Consider the following 12,827-nt stretch of genomic DNA (forward strand, 5'->3'; position numbering starts at 1 on the left):
TCCTGGTCTCCCATGGGGTGCAGGGCCCAAGCACTTGGACCATCCTCCACTGCACTCCCAGGCCACAGCAGAGAGCTGGCCTGGAAGAGGGGCAACCAGGATAGAATCTGGTGCCCCAACAGGGACTAGAACCAGGTGTGCCGGCACCGCAAGGCAGAGGATTAGCCTGTTAAGCCACGGCGCCGGCCTATCCACAAAATATCTTGATACAGTCTATTAGTCTGGGGAAACTAGCAAGGCTTTCAATTACACCTCCACTAGAAATCCTATTCTTCATACATATTGTAACTAATTATACATTTCTGGGTATTGGTAGATGCTTGGGAAAGCTAAGGGGTCTCAAATGTGACTATGAATGTTCACAATGCCATCATCTGAGGCCGGCACCCCGGGTTCTAGTCCCCGTCGGGGCGCTGGATTCTGTCCCAGTTGCTCTTCCTGTCCAGCTCTCTGCTGTGGCCTTGGAGTGCAGTGGAGGATGGCCCAAGTGCTTGGGCCCTGCACCTGCATGGGAGACCAGAAGCACCTGGCTCCTGGCTTTGGATCAGCGCGGTGCGCTGAACACAGCAGCCACTAGGGAGTGAACCAACGGAAAAAGGAAGACCTTTCTCTGTCTCTCTTCACTGTCCACTCTGTCAAAAAAAAAAAAGAAAAAAAGAAACAATGCCATCATCTCATGCTCATGTGTTTATCATGGCTTCAGAATTAAAACCAATAAACTACCTGCAAAAACATTAGTGGCATGCACACAAATGGCTGAGTAACAGAAAACCTGTGTCCTTGTTCCCTCATATTAAAGTGGGAATAAAAGTGTCCAGAGTTGTCAAGACAGTTGTTTGGTACTTTATTATTATTTTTTTACAGGCAGAGTAGACAGTGAGAAAGGTCTTCCTTTGCCGTTGGTTCACCCTTCAGAGGCTGCCATGGCTGGCGCACCGCGCTGACCCAAAGCCAGGAGCCAGGTGCTGCCTCCTGGTCTCCCATACAGGCGAGGGCCCAAGGACCTGGGAATATCCTTCACTGCCTTCCTGGGCCACAGCAAAGAGCTGGCCTGGAAGGGCAACCGGGACAGAATCCGGCGCCCCCACCGGGACTAGAACCCGGGGTGCCGGCCTTTTGGTACTTTAAACCAGACTCCTGGCAAACTAGGAGTCATTATTATGTAGACACTGAAGTATTGTAGTTACTCTTAACTGTTCACGGCTAGCTATTTACTAGTTCTGTGACCCCTCTGCTCTTCAAAAACTAGTTGATAAGGGCCAGTGCTGTGGAGTAGTGGGTTAACGCCCTGGCCTGAAGAGCTGGCATCCCATATGGGCACCGGTTCTAGTCCTGGCTGCTCCACTTCCAATCCAGCTCTCTGCTATGGCCTGGGAAAGCAGATGTCCCAAGTCCTTGGGCCCCTGTACCTGCTTGGGAGACCAGAAAGAAGCTCCTGATCCGGCGCAGCTTCTGCTGCTGCAGCCAATTAGGGAGTGAACCATTGGATGGAAGAACTACTCTCTCTGCGTAACTCTGAAATAAAAATCTTAAAAAAAAAAAAAAAAAGTTTATGAGGGGAGGTCAGGGTTCTGCACAGTGGGTTAAACTACCACTTGTTAATAAATCAGGGAATGTAAAATTCACTGCCTTTCAAGTGAGCAACTTTTAGGAAAAGAAAAATTGGCAATGACATGCTGTGACTGCTGAAGCCGAAAACATTTATCTATAAAGGTTATTTTTAAGTTCAAATTTTAAATTCAACTTTTTAAAAAAAAGATTTATTTACTTGAAACGAGTTACACACAGAGAGGAGAGGCAGAGAGAGGTCTTTCATCCGCTGGTTCACTCCTCAGATGGCTGTAACGGCTGGAGCTGGGCTGATCCGAAGCCAGGAGCCCAAGGACTTGGGACATCTGCTTTCCCAGGCCATAGCAGAGAGCTGGATTGAAGTAGAGCAGCCAGGACTTGAACCAGCACCCATATGAGATGCCGGCACTGCAGGTGGCGGCTTTACCTGCTAAACCACAGCACCCGCCCCTACATTCAACTTTTAAGTCACTAAGATTGCAAAAATTTACTTAATTCCTTTGCTTCGCTGAGGTTTTATATCCCTTAGTTTATGAAGGTTCTCTTCTCATTGAGACTGAAAATAAACTTGCCATGGCTCCTAGAATTGGTCTTGGATTCAAATGAGCCACAGCACTTGGGCTGGTGCTATACTCTCAGCATGTCAAGAGCTGCCACACCACATAACCTTGTCAGAAACAGTTCCCAAAACAAAATACAGTACAGCCCATACTTTAATGCTGGCTTGAATTATAAATGTAATATAAACTGGAACTTCATTTTACTAGACCCACCACCCAAGATTTCATATTTAGGAGCCATTATTTGTTGAATGAGTAGTTTTAAGCTGCAAAAGACCAATTCTGAACTGGAAAAAAAAAAAATTTAAGATCAAGTTTCCATCCTTTGTAAAAATGATCTAAATGGTATGTATTAAAGAAAGGTTCAGGGCCATTTTTCTCAAGCCACTCCAATACCTTCAAAACTGTTCCGTAAAAAAAAAATCCAGCCATCAATGATCTCCACTTTTGTTTCCTATAGAAAAACAGCTGAAAAACCATTGAGTCCCCAAATACCATGAGAAGAAACCTGCACACTGACAAATTACAACAGAAAGAACACAAAACAACCTTTTGAATTTTAATTACTCGAAAGTTTCATGTTTTTATTTAGCTTTCTGACTCTGTGCTTGTGCCTTCAACACTTTCACAACAATTTTCTGCTCCTCGATAAGGAAAGCACGCTTGATCCTAGAAAGGAAAATATTAAAAGTTCTTTAGAAAAATCAACTTCTCTTTTGATTTAACACAGGGTAGGCAGAAAAGGTACCATTTAAGACGCAAGTAAAGCAATTGAGAAATGAGTGTACTTGCCCCCCTCTTCTGAGTTATGATAATCATAAAAGCATTCCCACTGCTGCTTATGATAGCTTTCAATTAAGGTAATTTCTCTGTACTAGGATCCAGGACATACTGGCACTACCTGATTTGTAAAATGCCTTAGGATGTTGTAACTGCGTTGCTGACCCAGTAAAAAAACACAGAAGGCTCTGCACTGGCAATTCAAATTAAAAAGCACTGCATCAAGATAGTAATTCCAGAGCTTGCTTGGAACAAACTCTACCACTTATCAGTTCTGTCACTTTCCAGAAGTTACCTTCTCTAAGGCACTGAAATTAACGTTGAAACTACTTTACACAGATTCTATGAAGATTAAATCTGGAAGGATTCTGTGAACTTTGATGTCCCCTTTAGAGTGCACCTTACTGATTACTATTGTCAATTAGTGTTGTAACAGGACGTCCCTGACAAAAACCAGGAGCTTGCTAGCATTTATTCAATTAGTTCGAGGTAAAGGGCTTGCTTTTTCCCACTTAAAACCTGTGCTCCTCTGTGTTACCCAATAACCCAACCGCAAATCTCTGCGACTCCTTCAAATCTCCTCAATTCAATCACATTGGCAATACAACTGATACCAACCTTAAAAAAAATTCCCTCAACTTCCCCAGAGCAAAGGCCACACACACAGAACTGCTCACCACATCAGCTAATAAGGTTAAGCCATCCTGTAGAACAAAACTCAAATGCCCAACTAGGAGTTAGGGCCTCAGAATTTGCATTCTTTACCAACGTCCCCATGTGATCACATTTGGTCAAGCTTGGGACCCAAAAGTGAGGTAAACGAATTCCGTTAGTTGGAAAAGTTATGACCCATTTACCTCCAACGTTCCCAATTTCACTTAGGGTTCTTCACGCACAATTCCTACTATGTCAGATCACACTGGTAGGTTACTCCCCTCCTTGAATGCTTGCTGCTTCTTGTCCACAATTTACACACCATTCTGGATCCACCTCAAATGCCATTCTCAGATTCCCAGCTACTTCAATATGTTATTCCTCTTTTATTTGTAGTAATTTAATGCCTTACTGTGCCCTTACAAACTAACTCCTTAAAGTGAAAAATGGAGCATGCAGGCATCAGGATTTGGTTTAGGAATGTACGCATACCACTTTACAGAAATAGCCAAATAAACTGGTAAAACTACTCTGTAAATCAATGTTTTACTTGAGAAGACAACACAGCTCTCAATTTGCCCTGCTCCCCAAATCTGTCAATTCCCACATTTTAAAAATATCAAGCTGAAAATCAGTTTTTCATTTTGTAAGCCCCTTTGTTCCATCCTCCATCTATGACCCAACCACAAACCTAAAAAAATCAAGGTCCTTTAATCTACCTACCATTCACTGCTTTGTCAAGGATCCTAGAGTGTGAAATTTGTTTAAAGTGTCTTTTTGAATAATGATTAGCAGGCAGTGTAAGACACACATCCACATAATATTTGCTTAAGCAAGCATGTTACTTACCTGTCACGGACACATTTAGCACACATGGAACCACCATAGGCCCTGCTGACGTGTTTTTTGGTTTTAGACAATCTCATCAGGACTTTAGGTCTCACAGCACGAACCTGCATTAGGAAAACATTGAGAATATTTTGGGATTCTTTCAAATTCAGCCCTTACTCTGTTGTTCACATCAAAAAGATCACTTACCCCACGAAGTCTGCCTGGGCACACACCACATGCAGATTTTGGTGCCTTCCCAACCTTCTTAGTATAAAGGTAAACAATTCTGTTACCAGGAGTTCGGGACCTAGAAAGCAAGACCACAGAGCCCAACACCTCAGCGTTCTTGTAGAGTAAACGTATAAAACACAATAAATTTTTTTTAAAAGAGATTGATTGATTTGAAAGACAGAGTTACACAGAAAGAAGGACAGACAGACTGACTGCCCACCTACTAGTTCACCCCCTAAATGGCCCCAACAGCTGCAGTTAGGCTGGTCAGAAGCCAGGAGCTTCTTCTGGGTCTCCCACATTGGGTGGCAGGGGCCCAAGCACTTCGGCCATCTTCTGCTGCCTTCCCAGGCACATTAGCAGGGAGCTGGATCAGAAAATAGAGCAGCTGGGACTCCAACTGGCACCTACATGGGATGCCCCCATCATAGGTAAAGGTTTTATCCACTATGCCAGCAAGCCACTGACAGTAAGGATTTTAAATTTCAGAAAGACTTACAGTCTGGTTTTGTTGGAGGCTGTATTGTAGGAGAGCCTCCGGCGGTACGTCAAACGCTGGACCATCGTGGCTGCCTAAATCAAGAAGGAAGGCAAAGTTTTCCTTTGGTAACAAAGCAGCATCAGTTTATACACCATTCACATCTATACACTTACACAAAACACGTTATCTATCTTGTTCAAAGGATTCCACATTTCAAAACTACTTAGAACCTAATTTTGTTTATACTGGGGTCCAGGAAACTATTACCACTCAAGCAAGAAAAACACTGGTTTACAGAGGAGTACAAATGGGCACTTAAGTTGAATCCTAAGTAGTGTCATTCCCTAGGAATACACACACACGGAGCTAGGGTCCTTATCTCTAAGAGGATTTTCACCTAGACTGCCATTAGGATTACATGCTGCGCGCTATCCCACACCACACAGTGCCTGGATGTAGTTAGGTGCTTAGAGTTCCGTCTTCCCTAAAGCAGCCTCTCATCTGTGTCACGAGAAAGTGCCCTTTAATATGGTGGCTTTTGGTATTACATGTGGCACCTGTTCCCCCCACTCCCCGCTCCATTTATCAAATGTAAATACCTGACGTTACTTGATCGAACCAGCTACAGATAAACGATTTTTTTTTTTCTGTTCAGCCATTTCATATAGAAGAAGGGTACCAAAACCCCCTCCCTCTTCAGATCATGGCAATTTTAATCTATCCCACAAGCATAGCCACTAAAATCTATTAATTGGAGAAAATGTGGTAGTCAAATGGGAAGACGACTTTGCTTTTCAGTGAACTACGGAAAGCCACGTTAAGACTACCCAGTCGAATCTCTTCATTGTATAAAGGACAGCCCGATTTTACACTTAATAGCCATCAGACACTAAAAACGGCACATAAGGCTAGAGAGAGTGATCAAAAAAAAACCTCTATGCCATTTGCATCCTCCACAGCCAAGGCGGTTATCACATTTTTACTGGTTCTGGAAACAGAAGCCAACAGCGAAACCACACGTACCCGTCCTCCCAAAGCCTGGTAGCTACAGGCCCAACGTTAAAAATGTGGGCATTACGTCCCGAACATGTTCTGCGAGTTCCCGGTCTCAACCAGAGGAAACACAGCTCATTTCAGCCCCCAAACCCCGGGTTTCAAGGGTGGCAAAGCCCCCCGGCGACGAGCTCCCGCGACTCAAGACTTCAAGGGACGCCAGGATCGAGGAGCTTCCTAAGCTCAAAGTAGGGGAGTTCGCTTATCATCAACCTCCCTCCTGCGCCCTTAGTCTTACGTCAGCTCAAAGGACCATCCCTTAGAGGACTGGTCTCCCGCAACTCTTGGGATGGCGGCGGATTCTAAAGCCCAGAACTCCAACGAGAGAAAAACAGCTACCATACCTCTCAGCACCGTCCCGGAAGAGGAAGAAGCAAGCACGGGCGGGTTCAAAGGTCAAAAGCGAGTACGCAGGACAGGAAGTTGCGTCAGAGCCAGCGGCGTGACCAAGGGCGCGCCGGCATGTTGTACGGAAATCGAAGCAGCTCTCCCCCGTGGGCGGGACTGCGTAGCGCCGCCACGTTGTACGGCGGCCTCCGGGAGACAGTACGTGCCCTAACCGTCCACCTCGGCGTAGAACTGGACTCCTTTAGGAATCGCTGTAGGGAAAAACGCAAATGAGAGAGCCAGTCCTGGCGTTCGACCTGGGTTTAAATCCCAACCATCACCTCATTAGATGGCCTTTATGGACTTCCCTGTTTTAGCCTGCCTTTTTCTTTCTTTCTTTTTTTTTTTTTTTATCATTCATTCCAAGCAGAAGCTGTACAAAATAGGCTTTTGATTCAGTATCTGCTAATGACTACCTGTGCTACTTTGGGCCAAGTCCTTAAATCGCTGAACGGGAGACTTCGGTAACGAACCTACCGTGTCATGTCACAGGCATCATGAAGTTAAAAGAATGGAGAATAGTGACTTAAGTGCTCGTAGATGATGGCTGATTTCAGGGTTATGTACAAGGGCTACTTGAGGCTCTACATGAGAGGTAAGGTTTGAGCAGGACAGTAAAAAAGAGTAGGAGGGCGGGAGAAACCAGCCTCTCAAATAGCAGCATATCAAAGTTTAAGTAAAATTAGCGTTGAGTACCAAACTGTGTTTTTTCGGAGAAGAGGATCTTTGGATTCTGCGGTATTGTCAAAGGGATTATGACTTCCAAAAAAGTAAACTTTGGGCTTTAAGGGAGAATGCCAAAAAAGGCCTTTTTTAGGTTTTTAATCTTACGTGAGGTTGCCTGGCAACATACTGACAAAAAGACAGGAGAGAGTGGGGCCTGCACTTAGGAAATGCACCTGCTACCTACCGAGTTGGGGCAGGCAGGATCCGGTGATTGACAACGTGGTGTCGGTGAGGCCTTTAGCTGTTGCAATAGGGAGCTCTAGAATTAGGATGGTTCTTCATAGTTGTCCCAAATAAGCAAGCGGACTTGTTCATACTCCCACATCATCCAGTCCTTGGCCGCCTGCCCCTTGGCTGCTGCTGAGGCAGTTTCCTGAAGTTGAAGGCAACATTTAGTGAGGAAGGCAGCTGTGAACCAGTGGCTTGAACCAGAAGAAAAGGTTTAAAAGAGCACCCTAGTGGGGTGGGCGCTGTGGCATAGCAGGTTAAGTGTCTGCCTGCCTGCAGGGCCAGCATCCCATTTGGGTCCAGTTCAAATCCCAGCTGCTCCACTTCCATCCAGCTCCCTGCTAATGGCATGGGAAAGTAGCAGAGGATGACCCTGCTAATGGCATGGGAAAGTAGCAGAGGATGGGTACAGTAGGCCACTGTACCCATGAGGGAGGCCGGGAAGAAATTCCTGGCTTCAGATGGGCCCAGCTGTGACTGTTGAGGCCATTTGGGGAGTGAACCAGTGGATGCAAGACTTCTCTCTGTCTCTCTCTCTCTCTCTCTCTCTCTGACTCTGCCTCTCAAATAAATCTTTAAAAAAAAGAAAGAGCATGCTAGTATCCACTCATGTTTTCTTCTAGGTTTCCCAATCCAAGTAGCAAACAAAGTGAGGAAGTGATGGAGGGCAGATGCTTTGTCCATGCAGACTGGGAGGACTGTGTGGACCGTTAATGCCATCATGTCTCACATCACTGCCATCTTTGTTGTGACGCAAGATGGAAAGCTCTGGTTACACCTTTCCCTCTGCTTGCTTTCAGATAGCTGCTTCTCTCCTGACCTGGTCGGGAGCTGCTTCCTTCCTTCCTAGTCCTTTGATTTGTGTCCAGGGCCAGGCGTTGGAATGGAGGCCAGTATAGAATACCAGTGTTGTTGAATAAATGAATGAATTTGCTTGGAAAATTTTCTCTGTATTTCTAAAGAGACTTGGCTGGGCCGATGAGTACAAACAGATGGGAGCCCTAACACACTGTATTGCAGTTTATACCTCGTTCATGCCCCTCCTTACCCTAGTAGGTAAGAACAGTGGCCTCATTATTGTAGTTTTATTTTTCATGTGATTTTTTTTCTCTTTTAATCTGTATTTCTATTTTTTTATCAGTCTTTTTTTTTTTTTTTTAACAGGCAGAGTGGACACTGAGAGAGAGAGAGAGACAGAGAGAAAGGTCTTCCTTTAGCCGTTGGTTCACCTTCCAATGGCCGCTGCAGCCGGCTCATCGCGCTGATCCAAAGCCAGGAGCCAAGTGCTTCTCCTGGTCTCCCATGCGGGTGCAGGGCCCAAGGATCAGGCCATCCTCCACTGCACTCCCAGGCCATAGCAGAGAGCTGGCCTGGAAGAGGGGCAACTGGGACAGAATCCGGTGCCCCGACCGGGACTAGAACCTGGTGTGCCGGCGCCGCTAGGCGGAGGATTAGCCTGTTGAGTTATGGCGCTGGCCTTTTTATCAGTCTTGCCAGAGACACAACAGTATTATTTAAAAATGTCAGAGAACCTCTTATGTTTTTATTAATCTTGTTTTAGCTTTCTGTTCGTTAATTTCTATATATACTTACCATATGTGTCAAATTTTTATGAAATAAATAGGATGAACTTATACTTTCTTCTGGCTTTTGGACCAGGAAGCTTTAAGGTTTAATATTTGTTTATTTACAGGATTTTTGATAAAAATGATTAATTTTAATGACAAATTTCTCAGTCTTTTCTGAGTTTGTGCTATTTGTGTTTCATTTAAAAATTTTTCTACTCTAAAGTTTTTTTTTAAGAATTCATCTATATTTTCTAATGATTCAAAGCCTTATTATTGACTCCTTTCTAGTTTTATGTATGGCATGAGCAATACCATTTTCTTTCTTTCTTTCCACGTTTTCAGTCATTTTTTCCACTTTATTTACTGAATACTTCTTTCCCCACCAATTTGATATATTACCTTTGTTATAAACCAAAGTTCTATTGTCTCTGAGTGTGTTTTGGCTCTCTGTTCTATTTCACTTGTTACCGTGTCTTTTCTTTATCAGTTCCACATACTCTTAATTTTTTTAGTAAGTCCTCATCACAGGATGGGCCAATATGTGCCACATTTTCTTCTTCAGAAGGGAGATTCTTGACTTTTTCTTCTCCAGATACATGTTTAGAGTCAGCTAATCTGCTCTAAACATAATCTGAATTATGTTTGCCTTTGCTTCACTGATTAAGGAAAAACTGACATTTTAACGACACGAAGTTTTCCTAAGAAGGAATGTAGTATATCTTTCCATATATTTAAGTCCTCCTTCATGTTTTTTTTTTTCTTTTTAAAAATTTATTCATTTATGGGGCTGACACTGTGGCGTAGTGGGTAAAGCTCTAGCCTGCAATGCCGGCATCCCATATCGGCACCAATTTGTGTCCCGGCTGCTCCACTTCCAGTCCAGCTCTCTGTTATGGCCTGGGAAGCAGTAGAGGATGGCCCAAGTGCTTAGGCCCTTGCACCCGTGTGGGAGACCCAAGGGAAGCTCCTGGCTCCTGGCTTCGAATTGGCACATCTCTGGCCGATGTGCCCTTTTGGGGAGTAAACCAGCAAATGGAAGACCTCTCTCTCTCTCTCTCTCTGCGTCTCCTTCTCTCTCTGTGTAACTCTGTCTTTCAAATAAATAAATAAATCTTTAAGATGTATTGAGACAGGCCAGCAGCTTGTTATGCTAAATATAGAATTCAGTGTTGCCAGTTTTTTCCTTTTTGTACTTTGAACATATCCTGCTGGTTTGTCTAGTTGGTTAGTGAGTATTTTATTTATTTATTTTTTTGGTTGTTTACTTCCATGGTCTATTGATAAGTCAGATTTATTCTTATTTTTATTCCTTTACAGGTAATTTGTCTTTTTATTTTCTCTAGTAGTCTTCTGAAACATTTTATCTTTAGGTTGGTCTTCCATTAGCTTAACTGTGATATGATTAGGTGCGCTTTTCTTTTAATTGTTCAGTGGGTTCATAGGAATATTTTTCCCAAAGATATATTTATTTGAAAGACAGAGTTACAGAGAGATAGAGAGACAGATCTTTCCACCCACTGGTTCACTCCCTAGATGGCCACAATGGCCGAGGCTGGGCCAGGCTGAAGCCAGGGACCTGGATTGCCATCCAGGTCTGCAAGCCCTTACACCATCTTGTGCTGTTTTCCCAGGCACAGTAGCAGGGAACTGGGTGGGAAGTGAAGTGGACTTGAACTCGAAGCGGTGCTCATACAGGATGCCAGCTTTGTACGTGGCTACTTAACCTGCTGTGCCACACCTCTGGCCTCCATAGGGAATTTTAACCTTTATCTTTATGTCTTTCCAAAGATTTATAAATTCTCACCTATCATCGGCTCAGATGTCACTTCTGCCCCATTCTCTGTTGTCTTTCTTGGTCTCCAGTTGCACATTGTGAATTGCAGTTGTGCCTCTACAGCCAGAATTCTCCATTGAAATAGAACCAATAGATCAGCTAGCTAGCTGTCTGTCTGTCTATCTATCTATTGGTAGTAGTAGTAGACCAGGTGATAATGGAGGCTGAGAGTTCCCATGATCTTCCATTTACAAGGTGAAGGACCAGAAAAGCCAATGGCGTAAGTCTCTGAATCTAAAGTCCTAAGAAGCAGGAAAGCTGATGTCTGAGGGCAGAAAATAAATGTCCCAACTCAGAGAGCATGTTCACCCCTTCTCTACATTTTTTCTGTTCAAGACCTCAACACCTTAGGTGGTGGCCACCCACATTGGTGAAGGTGATCTTTACTTCTTGTACAGATTCAAATGCTAATCCTTTTGCAAACACCCTTACAGACACACCAAATCAATGGTTTACCAGCTGTCTGTAGCCCGGTCTTGAAATTAACCATCACAGAGGGGCTGGCATCATCTGAATACTTTTTATGTTTAATCCCTGTGTTGGGATGCCTTGAAGGCTAGACTTACCTGGAATTGTCAACCAGACGTCCTATACATAAGCTTATGGAAGGCTTAGCACTCTCCCAAATGGTTGTTTGCTTCTGAGAGGGAGGTTTTCATCTAGAAGGCAAGCGTTCTAAGAGAACTGTTTGAAGCTGTGAACCTGCAGAAACTGTGACTTAGACTTGGTACTCACATAGCATCACTTCCATCAAGGCTGTCACAAGCCCTCGATTCTTAGGAAGTGGACAGGGGTGGACATTTGGTGCAGCGGTTGGAACACCACCTGGGACCCCCCCCCCCCCCAATCCCGTGTTGGAGTGCCTGCCTGGTTGTGGTCCTGGCTACTCTGCTTCTGAACCAGCTTCCGACTAATGCGTGTCCTGGGAGGCAGCAGCTGATGGCAAAAGTACTTGGGTCCCTGCCACCCACAGAATGAGTACTGGGCTCTTTTTTTTTTTTTTTTTTTGAAGATTTATTTATTTACTTGAAAGTCAGAGTTACACAGAGAGGAGAGGCAGAGAGAGAATGAGAGAGAGCTCTTCCATCCACTGGTTCACTCCCCAGATGGCCGCAACGGCCGGAGCTGCGCCAATCCGAAGCCAGGAGCCAGGAGCTTCTTCCGGGTCTCCCATGTGGGTGCAGGGCCCAAGGACTTGGGCCATCTTCCACTGCTTTCCCAGGCCATAGCAGAGAGCTGAATCAGAAGTGGAGCAGCCGGGACTCGAACCAGTGCCCATATGGGATGCTGGCACTGCAGGCGGCAGCTTTACCCGCTACACCACAGTGTTAGCCCCCGAGTTCTGGGCTCTTTATTTCACTCTGGTCCAGCCCTGGCTGTTGAGGACACTTGGATAGTGAACTAGCAGGAGGGAGATCTCTGTATTTTTGTCTCTCTGCCTTTTAAATAGAAAATGAAAATAAATTTAAAAAGTGTAAGAAGAAGGTGGACATTTATGGATAGAATGTCAGTGATTCTGAGATTATATTTGAAAACCACAACCACTTCTTTTTCTCACTTCCTCCTGATTCTTTGTTTTCTCCTGACCTGCTTTTCAGTTAATTTCTTCTCTCCTCAGCTATGTCTAATTTTCTGTTAAATTCATCCACCAAAGTCCTTAATTTTAGCTCTCATATTTTTGAGTCCTAAAGTGTTATTCACTTCTCTGTTTATATTTTCCATTTCAGGCTGAATTTTTTCAATCTTGACATATCATTTAATACCTGACTACATTTAGCATAATTATTTTACTGTTTTTGTGACTGATAACTCCATTATCTGAATTCCCTGAGGATCTCCATTATCTGATATTTATCTTCACTTTTGTCACTTTATCTCTTAATGTGCCTGGTTATCTTTGTCTTTGATTCATTTTAGGGCATTTT

General features: G+C 44.1%; 1 protein-coding gene and 1 non-coding gene across 3 annotated transcripts; both read right to left on the reverse strand.

The window, feature by feature from the left end:
* Nucleotides 1–2,667: 2,667 nt before the first annotated feature.
* On the reverse strand, nucleotides 2,668–6,548 carry RPL34 (ribosomal protein L34). Of its 2 annotated transcripts, none has more exons than XM_062199761.1 (5): nucleotides 6,504–6,548; nucleotides 5,125–5,198; nucleotides 4,602–4,701; nucleotides 4,413–4,516; nucleotides 2,668–2,798 (listed from the first exon to the last, which is right to left on the reverse strand). In XM_062199761.1, exons 2-5 carry the CDS (start codon nucleotides 5,187–5,189, stop codon nucleotides 2,714–2,716), a joined length of 354 nt encoding a protein of 117 aa, XP_062055745.1. In that variant the 5' UTR covers nucleotides 5,190–5,198; nucleotides 6,504–6,548; the 3' UTR covers nucleotides 2,668–2,713. The 2 variants fall into 2 exon arrangements, with proteins under 2 accessions (XP_062055745.1, XP_062055746.1); XM_062199762.1 differs by lacking the exon at nucleotides 6,504–6,548 and adding an exon at nucleotides 6,398–6,497.
* Nucleotides 5,748–5,887, reverse strand: LOC133766128 (small nucleolar RNA SNORA29). Its single transcript, XR_009866679.1, has one exon. It is a non-coding gene; the product is annotated as a small nucleolar RNA SNORA29 (small nucleolar RNA).
* Nucleotides 6,549–12,827: the final 6,279 nt, after the last annotated feature.

Source organism: Lepus europaeus, chromosome 8 (assembly GCF_033115175.1).
Source record: "Lepus europaeus isolate LE1 chromosome 8, mLepTim1.pri, whole genome shotgun sequence".
Taxonomy (NCBI): Eukaryota; Metazoa; Chordata; class Mammalia; order Lagomorpha; family Leporidae; genus Lepus; species Lepus europaeus.